The sequence below is a fragment of the Corvus cornix genome, chromosome Z (assembly GCF_000738735.6).
Source record: "Corvus cornix cornix isolate S_Up_H32 chromosome Z, ASM73873v5, whole genome shotgun sequence".
NCBI classification, from domain to species: Eukaryota; Metazoa; Chordata; class Aves; order Passeriformes; family Corvidae; genus Corvus; species Corvus cornix.
In genome coordinates, this window is record NC_046357.1 from 32,149,242 (window position 1) to 32,170,396 (window position 21,155).

A 21,155-nucleotide genomic window follows, 5' to 3' on the forward strand; every position below is an offset into this window, starting at 1 on the left:
GAGAACTATGCTTTTAAATAAAAAATCATTTCACATCATTTATAGTTTATGTAAGACAAGCTTAATTGTTATGTAAAAGTAGCATTTTTCAAGATACATGGAAGTGTTATCTTGTAGGTGTACAGAAAGTAATTAGCAATACATTCCTAGCTAATCTTCCAGTGTGTGACATTTAAAGTTCCTGGTGAACTGAACCTATAATGTAAATGCAAAAAGGAAAAGGAACAGCCAAAACCCCAGATACTTTTGCGTTTGTGTGCAATTTTAGTGATGACCTTTCAACATCTCTTTAGCATTCTGTAGTGTAGCTGATTGAAAAAATTAAATGTATGTATTGACATTTATTTCATGTGATTGTGCAGAAAGATTGTTGGGTTTTTTCTTTTAAAAGTATTGTGTTTGAATGAAATTGTGTTTTGTACCAGTTAAAAATTTTGGTTTAGTTTTCTTCCTTGGGTCAGAATATTTTTGGATGGTTTATTCATCTGTCAGGCAGGATTTCCAGTGTGATAATGGCACCTACATAATTCCAGAAGAACAAACTTATTTTCTGTTTCTCTCCATTGATGCTATAGAAACATACAGAAGAGCTCTCTGCTTCTCTTAGCCAAATACATCACATTGTTTTGTTTCTGTAGCAAAACAGTTTAACAGGTTTAAGCTTAGAGAATGAGGAAATTAACTGTCAGTCATGCTGATGTGGGGAACAAAACCCCACAAAACCTTGCTGTCTCCAGCTTTACTCTTGATAGGAACTTGTGTGCATTGGCAGCTTAACAGTTTGAGCTGAGTTTTATTTGTGTGGTATTTATGTAAGTATGTTTTACAGTATTATTTTTTTAGCTTTGGCTACAGTCTTGTAATATTAGATGTGCATCTGGTGTGTTAACTTTTCTTGTATGTTTGTGTGTATAAATATGTTGGGATGGGGGAAGAGTTAACCAACTAAATGGCTGTATTCATATATTTTTCTGGTGTAACTGCTGGAAACCAAGAAGGTGTATTTCTGCCTTTTTTTAAATAGTTTTGGGTTTTCTTAGTTTGAAAAAGAGTAAAAAGAGAGCCATGAGAATTCTTTTCCATCCTCACATTTGTTCAAGATGTATTCACATGCCTTATGTTGTTCCTGTTATATCATTAAATATAGTTATCTAAAAATGTGACAATAATAAACAATAAAACCAGTGTATAGACTTTTCTGTACATGCTGTACATATATAAATGACCCCCTGGGTCTCCCAAAGTAAACGTTTAACATTCCATATCTTTTACTGTGCATATGCTACTGGCATGTAGCCACCCACCCACCCAGATTTAGCTGAAATAAATGAAATTTATTCTGGTTCATTTAAGTAGAAAACTTGTAAAATACAAAGGTACTCACTTTGCTCATAAGGTTACTAAAACAAAGTGTTTTCTTAAATGGAGTTTTGTGGGGTTTTTTCCTCCTGCAGGACTGTGCACAACTCAATAAATTCTTACCTTATATGTTCCTTTTGTTTTCCTTTGCAGATGGGGTTTATACAGATTAATGAGGACTTCATATTTATTGAGCCACTCAACCGCACTTTGGCTGTGACAGGACATGCACACAGGGTGTACAGACGAAAAAGATCCATAGAGGAGAAAATTTCTGAAAAGCCACCTTCTCAGAATCAGTACTGTGGTGTTGTTACAGGTAATATACAAATCACACTGAAAAGTTGTAATATTGCAAATATATTTTTAAGAAAAGTAGATAGTAGTTAAAAAAGAACCCTGACAAAAGCATATCTGATTACTCTTGTAGCAGTACCCTATGGTGGACTCCAAGGTGGCATGCTGCAGCTGCAGTTTCGCTTGTTGGGAGAGGGAATGGATGCTGCTTCTTAATATGCTTTTGTATTTGAAAGCAGAAATCTTCAGGGCATTTTAAAATTCAGCTTAATACTTAAAATCTATTTTCTGTCCCTCTCTGTCTTCAGAGCTGCTTAAATTGCACTATGTGCAGTGCTTGTACTTAATTTTCTGTTTTAAAACACAGCTAAGGAGAACTTCCTGGTTTTGTTTAGAAAAGTTGTGAACTTCCAAATGTGTCTGAATTTATAAGTGTTTTTGTTCTATGAATGACGCTTAGAAGATGTGTATGAAACAATCCTAAAGCATCTTCCTCAATGACAGGTAGAACTTTTTTGAGGCAGAAGGGTTTCAACAGAAGTTTGGCACATAGTGATGACTTCCTAGTTGTCAGTGGAGAAGGGAAAAAATGGCTTTTGTGAAAGATGACGTTTTGTTTTTTCTGCTTCATCATCAGCTCTCATTCTCCAAAGGGTTCTTCTCAGTCCTTTGACCTCAGCATGAGCTGGGGGTGTTTCTAACCTTGTTGTGAGAAATTACTTTTCTCCTAGGAAATAAACCAGAATGAGTGATTCTTAGATCAGATTTTTAGGCATGTTTTTCGTGTATAAATGAGATCCTAGCAAAATGCAAAGAAATGGCAGAAGTGGCACCTGGATTATATGACATTTGGGATGAGGCAGAAGGAACTAAGTTATTTCAAGTAGGAGAGGAAAGATAAAGGGAAGGATGCAGCTGCAGCTTTCTGGTGCCTAAGGGTCTGCAGAGAGAGGATGAAGCCAGACATTCCTTAGAGGTATGCTGTGGCAGACAACAGTTGTAACTTGTGTTCAAGGACATTTCAATTTCCATAAGGAAAAAAAAATCTCAGTAAGAATGCCTAGCACTGGAAGAGGTTGACTAGAGAGGCTGTTGAGTCCACATCCCCAGGTATTTATAAAGCATGGCTGGAAACGGCTCTAAGAGAGCTGATTATACTTTGACACTTGCACTGACTCGAGCAGCAGGTTGGACTAGCTGCCCTCTGGAGATCATTTTCAGCCTAAACTTTTCCATGGCTGTCTGATCCTTCCTGAACATTTATACTGCTCTGTCCATTTTATATAGTTACAGAATAAATGTGGCAGGTTTTGTGGTGGAGTTTTTTTCCATTTTGGAAGTATTGTTTTTATAGTTAGGCGTCCATTTGAAACCAAAGATAAATTAGCAAAGCAAGGCTCTTTTTGCAGCGGGATGAAATAAATGACACATACTTCCTCCAGTGGCTCTACATTACTTTTCTAGGCATCGTATTACATTGACACTGCTTATCTGAAAGTTAAATTTTCTGTATTAGTAAAGGTTGTTCACATTAAGTAAAGCTGTTTATTCCTCCCTATTAGTGAAAAGTGTTGTAGGGTATGCATGCCTGCATATGTATGGGAATGAGAAAGAGAAAATGAAAAGTATGCGTGGTGTATGCACTGTGAAAGGTGGGGAGGAGTATCTGACGTAGCAAACTGTGATGGGTCTGAAAGTGAGTAAAGATGCAAACTCCTTTGTAAGGACATTATTCTTCTGTGATGTTCATTATCAAATATCCCCTCTAAAATGGGAAAGTCAGCTTATTCTTTTGTAATAATCTTACACTCAAAGCTTTGATTTGTTGTAAATAATCTGTCAACCGAGAATCAAATATCTGCTTGAAGGAAGTTTCATTATATTTACTACCAGCTTTGAAATTTCAAAAGAGTTCAAGCTGTGCATAACTTGAGTAGCATCTTCTGACACAATGTTATTGCCAGGGACTATAAATATCTGCAGTTTCTAACTGATGCTGTTGTTCTAGCAATACCAGTCCCTCAGTCCACTGCTACAGGTTGTTTTACTGAGACGGACTGCAGTATGCTTAAAATTTTCTGTCTATGCTGGGAGGAATTTGTTTGTGTGACATGAAATTAGTTAATATCACCAAGATATTCATGCTACAGACACAGCCTTAAAGGTGAATTGAAGCATCAAAAATAAGCCTTTACATAAATATTTGAAGATTCTAAGTCAAATAATAAGCTAAGTAGATCAATTAAACAAAAATAAAACAGATGAGTGTGTGGGGCTCTGAGATAGTCTCAGCTGCCTTTGGTAGAGGTGTAGCTGTGTGACATAGAGCAACTACAACCTTGGTGACACAGCAACTTCTCTGCAATATGGTCCTATCTTACAACCGTATCTCTTGCTTCTACAGTACTTGTGTGTCAGAAGAGGGGCAGGTATTTCTGCTGCTGGTTTTGATCCAAATCGATCTCAAAGGCTGGCTACCTATCAAGTAAATGAGTATTGCCAGTGATGAACTGTAATTATCAGAATGAATGAATGTCTGTGCTGGAGGTGCTGAAGGATCACTATTGGGAATAATAGCTTTTCATGGAGAACTAGCAAAGGCAATCAAAGAAGGTATTGTTTGTTGTCCGTTAACCACTGAGGGGTGGATTGAAAGTTGCTACACAGCCAAACTTGTTTGGAGAGAACAAAGAACTTGTTTTTGTGAATGGGGTGATTTTCTTATTAATTAGGCGAGGGAAAGAATCATACTGACAGAAGCAGATGCTTTCTTGGTTGTTGACAGTGTGCATGTATATAATTTTGTTGAAAGTGTGTATGATTTATTTACACATATAAGCCAGTTGCACATCCACAGACCTTACACTCCACACCTGTCTTTAGCACATGGCCCATGAAACCTTTAAAAGAAACCAATTCAGAAGTGTGTTACAGAAAAAATGTGAGAGAAGCAGTTGTAATTAGAGCAAAGGGCCACACTGGGAAGCTAAGATATTTTCTTCTTCCTAATTGAAGTACTTGTTCCAGACTGAAGTTGTTTGTACAGTGAACTGAAGTCATGGTCAAGGCATGGGGCATGTTGAGAAAAAAGAAATCTCTTACGAAGGATATGAAAAATGTGAATTTCAAATCCCCTCTGAATTTGTGAGATTGGAAGACTCCTCTTCTACTTCTTAGATCTGGCAATAAACAACATACTGTCCTGAGCTACAAGTGTGCTTTTCCTCTTAGAACAATGTCATTTTGCAGGAAAAAGCCAGCTAAGTTTCACTGTATCAAAAGCAGAAGTTTTACATTTTGGGATGTAGACTGCGCAGTCAGCTGGGAGAGCTGTGTTGATTCTTTCTCTACAGCCTGTTTCTATGTGATAGTCTTGCAGTAAAATGTGCAAACAATCCAGGTCATGGATGTATGAGATTGTGTCAGATGGAGACTGGTGCCACTTCAGATGTTCACTTCTACTCCAGAAAAAAGTTGTCACTCTGTAGGAAAGTATTTAGATCCCTGATCAAATTACAGTGGAAGTATAGCTCATGTCTTCCTAAGCTCCTGAATATTCCTTATGTAGGCAGAATGCTGCAATTTCCGTATGACTAGGTTACCCCCTGGGGAGTGGTGGTGATTCCCCTGTAGTCTGGGCCTCATGTGCATGTACTCAGGAAATGCTTTTGTGCCTGAGGACTTGAAGGTGTGCAGGAGTCCTGTAGTCAGAGCCTCTTCTTAGTGGCTCATATACTTTATGTAACCTGTGATTATAGTAGCTGGATTTTAATCTCTCTAAATTTTTTTAGGGTGGGGTTATTGTTTTGTTAGCATTCTTGTTGTTTTCTCTTAATTGCCTATTTTATGTCAAATGTCCTTGCTGCAGTATTTTTAGCCATCTTGCTGGGGTAATGCAGTATTCCTAGCTTTCCTTTCACTCAACTGTGTTTAGATAATATATGAATATGGAATCTTCTTATTTTCCATAGTTGCACAAAATAGAGGTCTTACTGCACAGAACCCTCCTGTAGAATTTATTTTTTATTTTGTCAATGTAATTAAATTTTTAAGATTAATTAATGCATCTTTATTCTGACTTTTATCTTGATAGCACATGCGTTATTGATGTAGCTGGGTTTTTTGTAGCAGTTGTTATCTCTTACATACTTTGCCTTCAATAATGACCAATTCTTTGTAATTTTTACTTATTTATGAGTATATAAAGAAACAATTGATTTTGCCTAAAGCCTCTTTTGCTTGTTATGTGGCAGCAAATGTGGCAGTTGTTTGAATACCAGTAGTATCAAAATTACTAATTCCATTTATCTAAAGTTCTTCGAGAAGAGCTACAATTTTCAGATAAATGAGATCTCGTGATGGGGATTTCTGCCAGCAATTTGGAAAAGGTTGGCTGGCCAAGAACAGATTGTCCATTGGTTTGTTAATGGCAGAGCTATCTAAGGCAAATGATGGGCAGACAGCTTGTCTGTAGAGCTGTGCAGTCTTCTCATCCACTGCAATCCCAAAAGACAGAGGTTTCAACAGTTTATGGGACCACAGTGTTCTTAGTGTTTAGCACATTCTGTTTTAAATTAGATTATTTAAAATGGCATTGCTAGCTGCTGTCTGTAAATCTGACCACCTTCTGGCTTGAACAGTTTCTGTGTAATTGGGTGGGGGGGTTTAATATATGTTGTAGTAGTAATGGGGATTTTGTTGGGTTTTTGGAGGGGAAACTTAAAATTAACACCATCAGTAACCTCAACCTTACCATAAATATAACATGTTTTCAATTTATAGCTTTCTGTAGATTTGGAGGCCTGTTTCCAGGGTTTGGTTTTGTTACTTTGCTTCAGCTGCTTATAATGACATCAGCACTGACTTTGAAGTCGTGTCAGTAAAAATTCACTTTTTTGTTTCTAATAAACCTGTATCATTCTCTGTCATTCACCTGAAATATTCTTTCCTCTTTGCAAATCATGGAATTGTTGCATGTATTTACCTAATACATGATTTTATGGCAAATCTGTATTTGTTGTCTTGTATGCTAAGATACAATGACATCAAGATATTTTCTCTGTGATTTATGAAGATGGACAGACAACAATTCTGCAGTGTCAGTGAGACTATTTTTCCTTCAGATCCAACATGAGTTGCGTTTTCTCCCACAAACCAGAGTGAGACACATATTCTTTTTATAAATATGTTAGGTGAAAGGATGCAAATAATCTTTCTGACTTTATTTGAAAAGATGGATAAAATTTCTGTTTTCTTGGTATAAGCTAATATTTATACTTAGTATAGACCTTCAGTATGAGCCTTAGCATTGGCAGAGGCAAATAAGCATATATATATTAAAATCCATAGCTATTACTTTCCGTATAATGAGAGTTATAACTTAGCCAAGAGTAACAAATCCTAAAAAGTACTGCAGGGGTAGTTTGATGGATGAGTTTCTCAAGTGCTGTTTTGGTTTACAGATAAAAGAAAATCCAAGAATCAAAAGGTGTCAGAAGGTGGAAGAGGAAAGCGATACTCTTACAAGTTACCTCAGGAGTACAACATAGAAACTGTTGTGGTGGCAGATCCAGCTATGGTTTCGTATCATGGAACAGATGCTGCCAGAAGATTTATTCTAACCATCTTAAACATGGTAGGAAATATAAAACTAATTTTGATGTTTTGCAACAGTTCATGCACAGCAGGCTTATTTAATTACTCCTTCTAATGATTCTGACTGAACACCTGTAAGGGACAGTTAGTACATGACCATCAGCAGGCTGTCAAGACTTAGCCCATATGTTTTGCAGCAGAAAACCATGATGCTGCAGACTTATCTGTACTGTCTGGTCATACATCTCAGGGAAGCCTGGAAATGAGAGAACAAGATAAATTTTTGGTTAGAAGCTCATGGTGTTGTTGGAAAGGTTGGAATATTGGGTAGTTTCTGATGACCTATGCTTGTTAAGGAGACATTTTCATTTCATGACATTTTCATCTTCCAGGAAGAGGATTTTGTGATCAATAGTGGTAGAAAAAAAAGAAAGATTGATGGACATGGACAATTACATTCCCTTCTGGATCCATCTGGAGCTATAGTGCACTCATTTGGTGCATAAAACAGTGAAAAATAGCATCTGTAGTATACAAGGAAAGATTGTTCTAAAGAAGGGGAGCATAGGCTGAACAATTAATATAAGAAGGATAGGAAGAATTAGAGAATTAGAGGTTAGCTCAGACCACTTGGTCCCCGATCATGGATTTAACTGAATAGAAATATTCGTGTGAACAGTATTAAATATGCATGTAAATATTTGGAGAAACAGGCCACAATTTATAAAGTGGTCATGGCCATTCAGAGGATAGTGTGTATTTTTATGTCCCTGGAATGATACTGCCTAAGCTCTGTTTTCCCTTCAGAAGACCAACATAGTACATTATCTTAACGCTCTGTTCAAATTATGGAAAATAAAACAGTTACAGTAGAATATGAGAGTTTTGAGGTTCTTTGGGGTTCTGTTGTTTTTAGCATACAGTGTTCTGTTATTTTTAGTGTACGTGCAATACAAGTTCATATTTTTATTTGTTGGTTTTTTCTGTCTTAGGTTTTTAATCTTTTCCAACACAAGAGTCTTGGACTACAAGTAAATCTTCGGGTGACTAAGCTTGTTCTCCTTCATGAGACTCCAGTAAGTATTTATGATGTTTGTCTTAGCCTGTAGAGGGTAATGCTACTTATCTTGTTGGTCCACAAAAGCTTGCAATATTAATGAACTTTAATGGCTAAAAAAATTTGTCAGTTAACTTTTGCATATTATTTAGTGATTTGCACTGATGAGCAGCCCCGGATTAACCTTCTCCTAATTTATGTGCTGCATGTATTGAAACTTGTCTGTGCTTACAATTAAAAATCAACTGAAGTTTCTATGTGGAAATCAGGTAGATCTTAAGAAAATCTGCCTCTGCTCTGCATTTTGTGCATTCATGTATCTCAATAGAAAAATAGTCTTTAAGCCCAATCCCTAGACAAATAGAAGCTGATATAGCACTTAGTTCATAAGGAAATGGGATTCCCTTAACAATAGTTCTAATTTAAAATATTATAATTTTCCAGTGAATAAGTAAGTATTTCTTTCTCCAGTTCCTCTCAGTAGTTGGAGTAATCTCATTTCACGTTCAAATTCTGAATCTTAACGTCATTATATTTTTCCTCACTATGGATAATGAAAAATCATCAAATAAATAAGACAAGAGTTTGAGTGAACAGATGCATGTACACTGTCAATGCACTGTCTTCATTTGTATCTTTAACATGAGAAAAAGGTAGTCTCTGCTCCTGAAGTTTGAGTTGTTTTGCTGTGGATATATTATGTCATAAAAAGCAGAATATTTTTAGTAACTCAGTCAAAAAATTCTCCGAATTCTATTTACAGAATCCTAGTTTTAATAAAATGAATTGTTTTTTATTTCCAGGCAGATATGTATATTGGACATCATGGGGAAAAAATGCTGGAAAGCTTTTGTAAATGGCAACATGAAGAATTTGGCAAGAAGAATGATATACACTTAGAAATGTCGACAAGCTGGGGAGAAGACATGTCTTCAGTTGATGCAGCCATACTGATCACAAGGTAAAGTAGTGAAAGATGAGCATTAAAAAATAGGCATGACACCAGTGTGAACGTAGATTGAAGTAGATGGCCAACTGTAGTGGTTTGGCCCAAAATACTCATTACTGTTTATCTTCTGTGAGATAAGAATTAGGAGAAATGCAAAGCAGGCACCAAACTTGAAAGAATATAAAGAAGTTTATTAACAGACCTAAAAGAGGGAAAAAAAAATTATACTACCTTCAGAACTCTCCTCCTCCCCCCACCTTCCTCCCTTCTCCCACTGACAATGTAAAAAGACAACCCTTGAGATGTTCAGTCTGTTTACCACTGCCATAATAACCTTGTTCAGTCCATTTAGAAAGAGAAGTCTCTTCTTGCTCGTGCTGTGAAAACATTATCACAACAAGACAGCTGCCCGCTTGCAAATATTGTTCAGTCCATTTAGGAAGAGGAGTCTCTCTGCTCGCATGTGAGTCCCTTCCCCCGCCCTGCAGCTTTTCCTGCAACTGCTTTTGAGGGTCCACTCTTGAAGTTTTTGGGGTACAATTTTAAGGTTGAGCCATTCAGAAACAAAAGTTCTCTTCACCCATCTCTGGGAGCATTTCATCTCTAAGAACAGAGGCCCTCCGCCTTCCCTGGGAGCAAAGGGTCCTCCTCATCTTCATCTTTAGGGCTATCTCTGGGAGCATCTCTAGGAATTGAGGTTTTCTCCTTTTCCATTTGGAGCAAAAGTCCTCATCGCTTCCATCTCTCCCTGTCCAAACTTCTCATGAAATTACAGCTGCGTCAGCATCTGCCTATCTCAGCGCAGGTGCTTTTGCTCACGAATTGAACACTCCACCCCCCATATCTTCATGAAATTACAACGGGATACTCTGATATATCATAGCTTCACAACAGAATTTCAGCTTTAAGCATCTCCTCTTTCTCTTCCCTCAGGTTTTCAGCTCTTCACAGCACTAAAAGGGTTAATCTCACCTCAGCCTTGCAGCTGTGTGTCTTATCGCTGTTGGTCACCTGGCCTCTGCCGGACAGAAGTGCCGCTTTTGCTGAAATCTTGGCCGCAGTGGAGAGGGGAGGGGGGAGTTCCAAGCCACTCTGGCTGCCCACAGCCCTGCTGGGGGGGTCATCCTGGAGCCGTGGCCTGGCCCGGCCTGGCCTGAGCAGGGGCCGGGCCCACTGGCCCCTGTTTGGGCCCCGCAGCCACCTGTCCCAGCGCCGGAAACGAGAGAGAGAGCTGTGGGGGGGTCTGTCTATTCTTAAGTGTGTATCACAGAGGCGGTCACAACTTTAAGTGGCTTAAAGAATTGTCCATATTCAAACTGGCCAGCTGGTAGGTTCTATCAGGTCCCAGAGGAAGCTGTAAGCACCCCTTAGCAAGGACATCCCTTCCGGGACTATGCTTGCTAACCTATGACACCAGCACAGTAAGAATTTAGTTTGCAATGACGAGGGGAGCATTTTGAGGCATCTTGATCTCAAAGGTGTTGGTAAAGTGTTGGTAGAGGTGGTGCAGAAAGCAGTATTTCCCAGATGGTAAATGTTTGAAATGATTAATAGGTTACTCTCTTGTTTCCTCTTTGGCTCTATAGCTGAGGTCTTATCTATATAGCAAAGGTTGGAATCCTTCATCCATGTGCCTTCATTAAAAAACAGGCAGCCCATGCAGACCTGCAGATACTTTCATTCAAAACAGAAAACATATTTAAGCCTTTCAGAGCTAGATCAGCATTAGGCACATTACTGAGTTACGCGTTCCTCTTACTGACCTAGAGCTAGTATGTTTCATTGTGTGCAGAAGGTACTTCATGTACATGCTCAACATGTGCTCTGCAGCCACAAGGTTATGATTCCAGATCTGCAGTTCCTTGTAACTCTTTAAGTGTCAGGCATTTCACACATTGAGAAGGAAATAGGCCTCCAGTTCACCTCTTTTGTTCCAAGCAGGTACTGTCATGTTTTTGGCTGTAGGTGGTGCACAGGGGGATGCATGTTAGTGTTCATCCAGCGTGCAGACATGATCCAGAGGAAAGGACAGAATGATGATTCGACCAGCCTAGGGTTGGTCTAAGTGCCATTTTTGAGGTGGAGCTTGGGCCGGATAACCTTCAGTGCTCCCTTCCAAAGAAAATTCCTGTGATTTGCTGTAGCAGAATACCACTGTGCAATCCCATGCTGGTCAGTGATGTGGTATCCTAAAACCATGTGTAAGCTTTACACTTACATGACAGAGCACTGTCACTGGGAACTTAATGCATTTTTCTTTTAGATTAGTTACATTCTGTTTACTCCAATATCTATAGTGTATTTCAATTTTCTGAAGCAGAAAAATGCTTCCCTAAATTTTCCTGTTTTAGAGAGCTGGCCACTTACGGGAAGCAGGAAATTTAGAAATTTAGCTGTGGCAACAGCTTTGTTGCCATTTTTGCTGTTCAGTCCCTTATCTTTTCTTGGAAAACCCCCCACTTTTTACTTTATGTCATCCTTCTGTATTTAATGTGTATGGTTGTTTTATGGATAGCTGGGGCTTTGAGGGGGCAGATTAGTATTTGTTACACATTAACACATTAGCTAAGCAGTAGCTACGCTACCCACAAGCTCTTTTAATCTTTGGTGGAAGACATGAGAAATGTTCTCTGCAGCAAATTTTCATTAGCTTGTCAGAAAGCATACTTGGGGTAACAGACTAGAAATAGATTTTGCAGATTAAGACCCCAAGCTGATTTTAGTAGTAGTGAGTGCATTGTGGGGCAGGGAAGTCTAGATGGAGAAGAAAAGAAGCAAGCAGTAGGAAAGAGTATAATGCAGCACTTGTGCTTGAAGCATGAGCTCTGGCGTGCCCCAGGTCAGAGAGAGTCCAGCTGCGTTCTTCTGTGCGTTGCTGAAGCGACTTCGGCATCAGGAAAAGAGCTGCTTGCTGGGCTAGCTCGCTGGCTTCTCGGCAGAGGAAACACAGCAGCAGCCGATGGTACCGGCTCACGTTAGCTCGGAGGCAAAGGAAGAGAGAGGCTGTTCTGGTCTGGCTCCTAACAGGTTTATTCTTAGAAGTTTCACGACCCGAACAAGCTCGGAAGGGATGGAACGCGATGGGCTCCTCCCCGAGGCTTGTCCTCAGTTTTACAGGCAATTTGAAAACCGCGGTGAAAGGGGAAAACAACCAATGAGTTACAAGCCAGGAGGAGGGTACAATTTAACAAGAACCACTGGGGGAAAGGCGGGAGTTATAACAGAGAACCAGTGAACAACCGAGTAACCAGGAATTTTCCCGAACCGGGGGAGGCGGCTTGGACCCGGGCAGCGCCTGGGGGGGTGCGGCTTAGGCTTCTGAGCCGCCCCTTGACCCACCCCCTGAGCCTGCCTCTTCGGGAAATTTGATCCAGGGGGTGGGCTGGGATTGATTGGCATCACGCTGCCCCAGCCCTGCAGTGGGCTGGGTCACCGCAACAAGAGTAAACTTGGGCCAAGGCATAAAGGATATCTGAGTATCATATGTAGCATTGCGTTGATCAAGGTGGCTAAAGGGGAATAGACTTCCTTACATCTAGATGTTCCTTGTGACTGTTCAAGGATAATGAGCAATAGTATTCTGCTTGTTTGCTAGAAACCTTATCCCGGGGCTCTCTTTATTTGAGACAGCTGAGGCAGCTAGCAGTATCTGCAATAGCAGCAGCAGTTTGAGCGAGTATCAAATGCTTCAAGCCTGTATGGCCAGGAGAGTGAACCTAGGGCTGCATTCTTTAGCTGTAAGATGTATCTTGTGAGTGGCAAGATGCTATAAAATAAATAAAGCATGTGACACCTTTTTCCTCTCATTTATTCATCTTCAGCTTAATGAACCTTTATGGGAAGAGGCAGAGGCATTCTGAACTGATGCAAGAGATGCTAGTTAAGATAGTCAGTGGTCTGGAGATATCTTCAACTGTCAGTGCTTTTGGCCACACAGCTTTTAGGATTTAATGCAGCATTTCTGGGAGTACTGGTGGATGAGAAGTTGACCATGGAGTTGCAGTGTACCCTTGTGGCCCTGAGGACCAATGGGATCCTGGGATGCATTGCAAAGAATGTGGCCAGCAGGTTAAGGAAGGTGATCCTGCCCCCTTCTATTTGCCCACATCTGGGGTATTGTGTTCAGTTCTGGGCTCCTCAGTACAAGAAAGACAAGAAGCTACTGCAGAGGGTCTACCAGAGGCCACAAAGATGATTTGGGATCTGGAGCATCTCTCTTATGAGGAGACACTGCAGGAGCTGGGCCTGTTTAGTCTGGAGAAGAGAAGACTGAGAAGGGATCTCATTAGTGAATATAAGTATCTCAAGGGTGGGTTTCGAGAGGATGGTGCCAGACTCTTTTTAGTGGTGCTCAACTGCTGGACAAGGATCAATGGCTATAAACCAAAACACAAGAAATTCCACCTCAACATGAGGAAAAACTTCTTTCCATTGAGGTTGTCAGAGCACTGGAACAGGCTGCCCAGGGAGGTCATGGAGTCTCCCTCTCTGGAGACATTTACACCCCACCTGGACATGTTTCTTGGTCACCTGATCAGGATGACCCTGCCTTGACTGGGGAATTGGACTAGATGATCTCCAGAGGTCCCTTCCAACCCTAACAATTCTGGGATTCTGTGATTCTGAATGTGTGAAAGTCTGATCACACGTTAAGATGCTTTTCTGCTTCGTAATAATGATATACTGATTTCATAGAATCATAGAATTGTTTGGGTTGGAATGAACCTTAAAGATCATCTAGTTCCAAACCCCCTACCACATGGACAGGGACACTTTGTATTAGAGCATATTGATCAAAGCTCCAGCCAACCTGGCCTTTAGAATTTCCAGGAATGGGGCATTCACAGCTTCTCTGGGTGACCTGGGCCAGTGTCTCACACCTCTACAGTAAAGAATTTCTTCCCTATATCTAATATAAACATAGCCTCTTTCAGTTTAAAGCTATTCCCCTTTGTCCTGTCACTACATGACCCTGTAAAAAATTCCTCTCTAGCCCTCTTGTAGGCCTCCTTTAGGTACTGAAAGGCTGTAATATCAACTCCTCTCTTCTGCGGGCTGACCAACCCCAACTGTCTCAGTCTGTCTTCATAGGAGAGGTGCCTCAGCCCTCAGATAATTTTCATGCTTCTCCTCTGGACTCGCTCCAGGGTTGTCTACAATTTTTTACCTGTCAGTTTAAATACAATTTTTTGGATTGAATCTTTGATCAGTTTTAAGGAAATTGAAGTAGAGAGAAGGGAAGTGATTGGTTTGATGTCAAATAGTAGGTAATGCTGGAGCTAGAAATAAAAGATCTGTTCTTCTGATGTTTTTATTTTTCAGTGGTATTATTCTCTAGACTGTACTGCCTCCCACCTGAAAGCTGCTTTAGCTGCTAATAAATCACACCAGAGCAATTTCTGACTGTGGAAATGTTTTGCTAATCCAGGCTACCTCTACATATCATCAGGTTTATGGTACAGCTAACACCATGTGTGGCTCTACACGTGTGTTTTGTTAATTCAGAGTCTCATTCTGTTTTGCAAACATGGAATAAGCTCCTTTGTCACAACTTCCAAAGAGCTTTGGACAGCAGGTCTGCTTTATTGAGAGAAATAATGTTGTTCATACAGATGAACACCAACTGCTTGGTGTTTTTCGAGTAAATATGTAAAGTTCTGGATATGCCACAATTTCTGTGGCAGCCCTCCTAAAACTTGCTGCATTTCCTGTTTTGTCTCACATGATAATAGGACAGCAAGGGTGCTTTGTAGAAGTTTTCCTGAGCTTTCACATGCCAGTTTTGTGTAGTAACCAAGAGTTAGAAATGAAGTATTGAGTGTTCTGCAGAGCTAATTTTTAATGCCTATGTACGAAGAGTGTAATGTGGATGTTATGGAGGCTGTTATTCAACAGCGAGAGGGCCATCATAGCCTTTCCAGGAAAAAGGTAGTTTTCAAAACTTATTTTTGCATTTGTTCTGTAAAGAGGAAAGCAAAACCAGCTTCTCCCTACAGCTTTTTTTTTCTGCCCAAAGACTTTAATACATATGAATCTGCTATGAATTCATTTCAATTTACTTTGGTCCTATTTCATGATGTCAGTTTTTGTTTAGTTTCCCTTTAAACCAGCTTATTTTGATGAAGTAATATCCTGTTTAAAATATGATGCCATGAAGGAGAAGAAAGGCAGAAAGAGTTTGTAATGTATTTAGAAAAGATTACTGGGGAGGTTGATATAAAGAGAATGTGATAAATAAGACAAAAAGTTATTTAAGGACTGTTTGATAAAACTACCTGTTTTGTCAGGTACTTTGTACTGTATTCAGTTATAAATTAGCATAGTTACTTTAGAGATAGACATTATGAGGAATTTTCTCTGAGGAAAAAATGCACATACCGCATCAATGTCCTCCTTGCCTTTTAAATCACAGGGTCTGACTGTGCAGAGACAAGCCCTGATTTTGGTGGCCCCTGAGATGACATAACCAGTTGCTATCTGCATGGGTTGCTTGACCTGAATGAAGTAACTGAAAATAAGGCAGGAAAAGGCCCATGGTGTTCCCAGTTGTTCTGTGATGGTATTTAAGTTCTTATATATTCTGTTCTAGTTCTTACATCCTCTATTGCAAATTAGGTAATGAAGGCTTTGAAGTGTATAAAAGTGTGGTTACAAGAATGAGGCAGAATCTACCTTCACTTAAAAATTATACATTTTTCTGCTTTTCCAGTGCATTGGTCAATCTGTTGTATCACAGTGGTTTTTAGAAGAACAAGTATGAAGAGAAGAATACAGAAAAATACCAAATTCTTTATTGTCCTTCTCAGAAATTACATTTTCATATGTTCTTACAACAGAAAGTAGACCTCTGATTCTCCTAATATTCATCAGGTAGTGATGTTCCATGTTGACAGTGTGCATCAGCCGTTTATTCATACTTCAGTATCTGAGGTCTCCTTGTCCTGGGTGACACATAACTGAAACAGTGCTGTTAGGCATTTTCACTGTAAGAAAGTGCCTCGTTCTAGAAAAGTAGGCAATAGCATAAACATTAGCAAGTAGATTTCATAAATATTGTTTTACTTCCAATAGTTCCAACCATCCAGACCTCTCTCCAAAGCTTGGACAAGATTTTTTTAAGTGTTACTGTTATCTTCCAATACACACAAGAAGTACAAGTTATTTTTCTGACTTTGCTTTTTATTCCTTTATTTCCTCAAGAAAGTCAGAGGAAGAAGACTGTGAAAGATGCCTGCAAGAATGAAACTGATATTACAGGGTCACCCCAAAATCCTGGAGTGTTTGGCTGTCCCAAATTGCTGCAGTGTATTGAGAGAGAGAGAGAGATTGGGTTATTCAGCAGCTACTGCTGTCCTTAAACTACTAGTGAATTTCAGCTTTGGAAAAGTGAGTTCTTGCAAATGCATGGTGAGAGATGAGATTATTCTTAAGTTTGTCTTCATCACTGTGATTTCAATACTGCCAACTCTCTTGATAATTTTGTACTCAATTTATCAACTCTCCTGATAATTTGATTTATTTGATACCACCAGCAGACATCAAGGAAGTTCATGAGAATCTCACATGGCATTACTGTTAATTGTTTAGTAATAGGATTGTAGATGCAGAAGAAAGCAGGAAAACATGGAAAAAGCATATTTAAATAAAAAGTTCTGTCCTTTTGTTTTTTTTTTAAAGCCAGAATCTCTTGTAACATTGAAGACCTGTATTTTTTACCTTGTGTATTTAAAAAAGTCACACTAATTTTTAAGTCATCAAATGCTGTTTTGGTTTTTTTTTTTTTTAAGTTAAGGTATTTGCGTCTGTGAAGTGGTTGTGGGAATGGACATGGGAAAAATTTCCATGAATTTACCTGTTGCTCTCATCTTATTCTTTCAAGCTGGTGTAATTAGGCTGTGCATGTTCCATTCATAGTACAGATCTGTTCCATAGGAATACATGGACTTAAGCTGAACTTAAAATTTCTGAGTATCTAGTGCGAGACCCAAATGTCAAATTTAGACAGTAATTTTTACATTTTAATTTTCCTGGTGAGCAAGAAAGGTGTAGACAAGTCTTAAGACAAAAATTTAAAAGAAAGGAAGATTAACTGTGTTCTGCATTTGATTATTGGCACAGTTATTTACTTGCTGAATGGACAGTTGGACTTATTCCTAATTTTTGTTACTTCAGCTTTCAACCATGGATCTCTTTGTACCCTTTGCTGCTAAAATCTGTTAGAAAACTCTTCCCTATGAAAATACTTGTAGGCTGTGCTCAAGTAACAACTCTTTGTCTCAGAGTAATTTACAGAGGTTATTCTATGTAATTATTCTCTCACCTCTTTCCAGACCTTTTCCACTTTACAAAATTATTTTTTCAACCATAAGCACCAAAACTGTACACAACGTTGTGTGAACAAAGGTAGTGGTGTTATTCTGACATTTTTCTGCATCTTTATCAAAGGATGCTATTCTGTCCTACTGCATATTTTCAGAGGCTCATTTTTTGCTCTTGTTTTGTCTAATCAAGTCAGGAGGCCAGTTTTGGCTACATTAGAAGAAAATTTACTCAGATGAGTCATCTTTAAGATTTGTTCTGTCTTGATTCCTATGTGTATCTATCAGAACTCATTTAATTTTTGAAGTTTAGCAGGAATGTTCTCCTATTTTCTTCTGGGTCATTGTTTAATGCTAATGCTGTGTCTAGATTCTGTTTGATTCTGCTCAAAAGCACCTTCCTTGGCTTCCTAACTATTCTATATCTGTTTTGATGTATTAACTATACATTCAGTTCAGCTGTTGTCACACTTCTGAACTTTGTTTTTTAGTTAGACTGAAGTGTGAGCTTTAGAAGGACTGTTTATATCATCCTTTTTAGTCTCAATTCAACTTTACAGAGCCTAAGTGATGTGTTACCTTTTGAAATATTTAAATATAGTATTTCCTGTTTTTCCTGAAATTCACTAACCACTGCATACTGGTACCTTTGAGATTTATCTTCAAAATAATAAACAGTTTCTGAAATACCATTTATGCTAGTAACATTGTCCATTTATTTAAATTCCCAACTAAATAGTACATATGTAATTTTTCTTGTGGTTCATTAACATCAAAATAATTTAAAATATAATTATTGCCACTAAAAGTGCATTTATTAATTAGTAGACGTGCTTTTTTTATATGTGAGAATTATTTCAGAATATCCTATTATTTGAAGAGACATGAACATCTTCAGTGTTGTAGTTATTCACTTTGCACAATGCAAGTGAAGACATTTACAAAAAAAATTTGCCACACGTGCCATTAATTGCAACTGTTCCTTATCAAAATCTTAGGATTTGTTGAAACTTACTACTTGGGCAATAAGCCTCAAAAATATTGTAAGCCCTGGAATCAATATCAGCAGAAGTTAGACTGCAGTTTCAAGCCTGTGCTACATTTCAAAATTACAAACATTAGAGAAATTTGAGTAGAGTGAAGCCAGAATGAAGATCTGGTAGACTGGTAAAACCTGTTATCTGTCCTCTTCTTTTTCTTCTTTTCTCCCATCTAGCATATGGAAGGAAATGATATACCAGCCTGAACAAAAAATAGATCTTTTGACTATTTTGACTTGCAAAAACAAGTATTAAATTTAACTAAAACAACAAATTGCTGGAAATTATTCACAAAAACAAGTCTGGATTTTAATTTAGTCTTCCTTTACTGTTCATGATGTCTTCTGTTGTACATCCCATCTACACATCAGGATTTATTTTAACAAAGACAATGTACTGAGATACTTGGTATTTAGAAATCAGAAAGTTTAGAAATAGCTTTGTTTGCTGTGAAAGTCTTTCATAATGCTATTTGTAATCAATTAAAATCTACTAACTGAATACAATTTTCTGAAACAATGCATTAGTGGTTACCTATCCTTGCTTATTATCCTTTTCTCGTGTTAGCCAATTCATTCAAGTGCAGAATTCAGGTATAAATAGTGTGAAAGCTCCTCTTTTCCTTCACTTGAATAAGGACCTGTTTTTCCTTCCATGTGTATGCAAAGTAACCGTTTAGAGGAATGGATGTTTTGTGCTGGGTACTGCTTACAGTGGGTGGGCTTTAACCAGTTTCTTGCTTTTGTTGACAGACTCAGTTACTAACTTGTGCCACTAAATCTGCAATATGTGCTAGTGGTAATTTGTAATATCTTTGCCCTCTTTTGCAAAGAGAAAGGATGAAAAGGACAAAGGCAAATAATCTCTCTGAGGACTTAGTAGTGTGCTTTATTTTTGTGAGAGTCACTGGTAGGTTTAGCTAGAATGGTAAATCTTTACTAAGGAGCCTGGTCTCAACTATATGTAATGCATTCATATTCCTGGAAATTAAAGGAGGTATTACATTCTTTCAATGTAAGTTGGGAACTAAGAATGGTTTACTGTATTTCCCTCTTGCCAAATCATAGCAGTACCATTTCCCCCAAGTCCCATAATGAAACCCTGAATGCACAACATAATCATAGTCAGATTCAGCCAAGAACTAAAAACAAAACAAAAACAGCTCAGTGAGTATTTGAGAACAAAGCTATTACATGGGCAGAAACCTCTTGGATGTTGCCAGTTTTAAAATGTAACATGGTATTCTTTTACATTTGAAGGTATGCTCTATTATTTTCTCTTTTTTTTTTTTTTTTACTTGTTATTACATCAGTTAATATTTATGGTGGTTGGGTGGGTGTGCGTGGAAGGCAATCAGTGTCCTTAGATTGTCTTTACACATGTTCTCTTGCTTCACCACAAGTCCCATATTTCTAATCGTTCTGTCATGTTGCTTAACAGGACAATAAGTCCCCTGTGTCACATAGCACAAAACAAAGAATTGTGTTACAACGCAGTGAATTAATGCAATTTCTTGTAGGTTTAAAAAAAACAAAGCTAAACAACTTTCTTGTGTATCTGATCGTAGTTTCTTGTTCACCACCTTTTGCTCATTTCCCGGGCCCTTTTGAGTGTATTCCCAGAGCATCCTTATTGGTTTACTCACAACTTTATTAATTTATAACACTGCTGCTCTTCTTCTCTACTGTGTAATTATCTGGCAGTGGCGATTGGTTAATTAAAAGCTATATAACCCCATGTATCTATCTGTGTGGCCCTTAACAAGTGTCAGAAATTTGCCAACCTCTTGAAATTGCTTTTGGGTCTAAATCCCTATGTAGAAACAGTCTGTGGGAAGGGAAACAAACAAACAGCTCTTGGAGTAGTTACATTTGTAAAAAAGATAAGTGTCAGTATCTTTCATTTCAAGCACCAAACAATTCCTGCATTTTGTTCCTGGAAAATGGGTCTTTCTCTGTATGTGTATCTTTATCATTATCAATCTATGTGTGTATCTATGTGCCTTCATGGACAGAATATAAAAACTAAATTTCTCTGATTCATATTGTCTTTCTCTCTAAAAACAGAGAGCCTTAGTCTGTGGCACAGCAGAAAAACAGAACTTCTTTATTTGTGGGGTTGCTATACCTGGAGTTCTTTTGTTGTATTTTTCCCCACTGGTTCCCTCCCAACCTCTCCAGTTCATGCATACCTCAGCAACTCTTTTTTAACTTAAAATAACAAATTAACATTACTCATAAACACTCCAGTAAAAAGCAGTTTTCCCTTTGCTCTTTTAGTAACTTGTGTGCCTCTGAGAAGAAGTAAAATACATGTGAAATCAAAATGAATCCCAAGCAGATGTTTACCATACACTTGAAATATGTATTCTCCTTTATGCAATAGAGCAGTCTTATTTATAGACCTATGACTGGACTAAAATATGTATTGGCGATAGGGTAGTTAATTTTTATAAGTCTTCCACTACTATAAGGGGATGCCCTAGCAAAAATGTTTCTTGTAATATTCCTATTAGTGTTTTTAAACATTGACTTGCTAGA

At 38.4% G+C, this 21,155-nt stretch overlaps 1 protein-coding gene across 1 annotated transcript in view; it reads left to right on the forward strand.

Annotated features, from left to right (window-relative positions):
• ADAMTS19 (ADAM metallopeptidase with thrombospondin type 1 motif 19) overlaps positions 1-21,155 on the forward strand; it is a 137,967-nt gene that overhangs the window by 25,289 nt on the left and 91,523 nt on the right. The window contains 4 exon segments of the mRNA XM_039567410.1: positions 1,513-1,678; positions 7,119-7,291; positions 8,244-8,327; positions 9,112-9,269. Coding sequence (XP_039423344.1) covers positions 1,513-1,678; positions 7,119-7,291; positions 8,244-8,327; positions 9,112-9,269 — 581 coding nt within the window.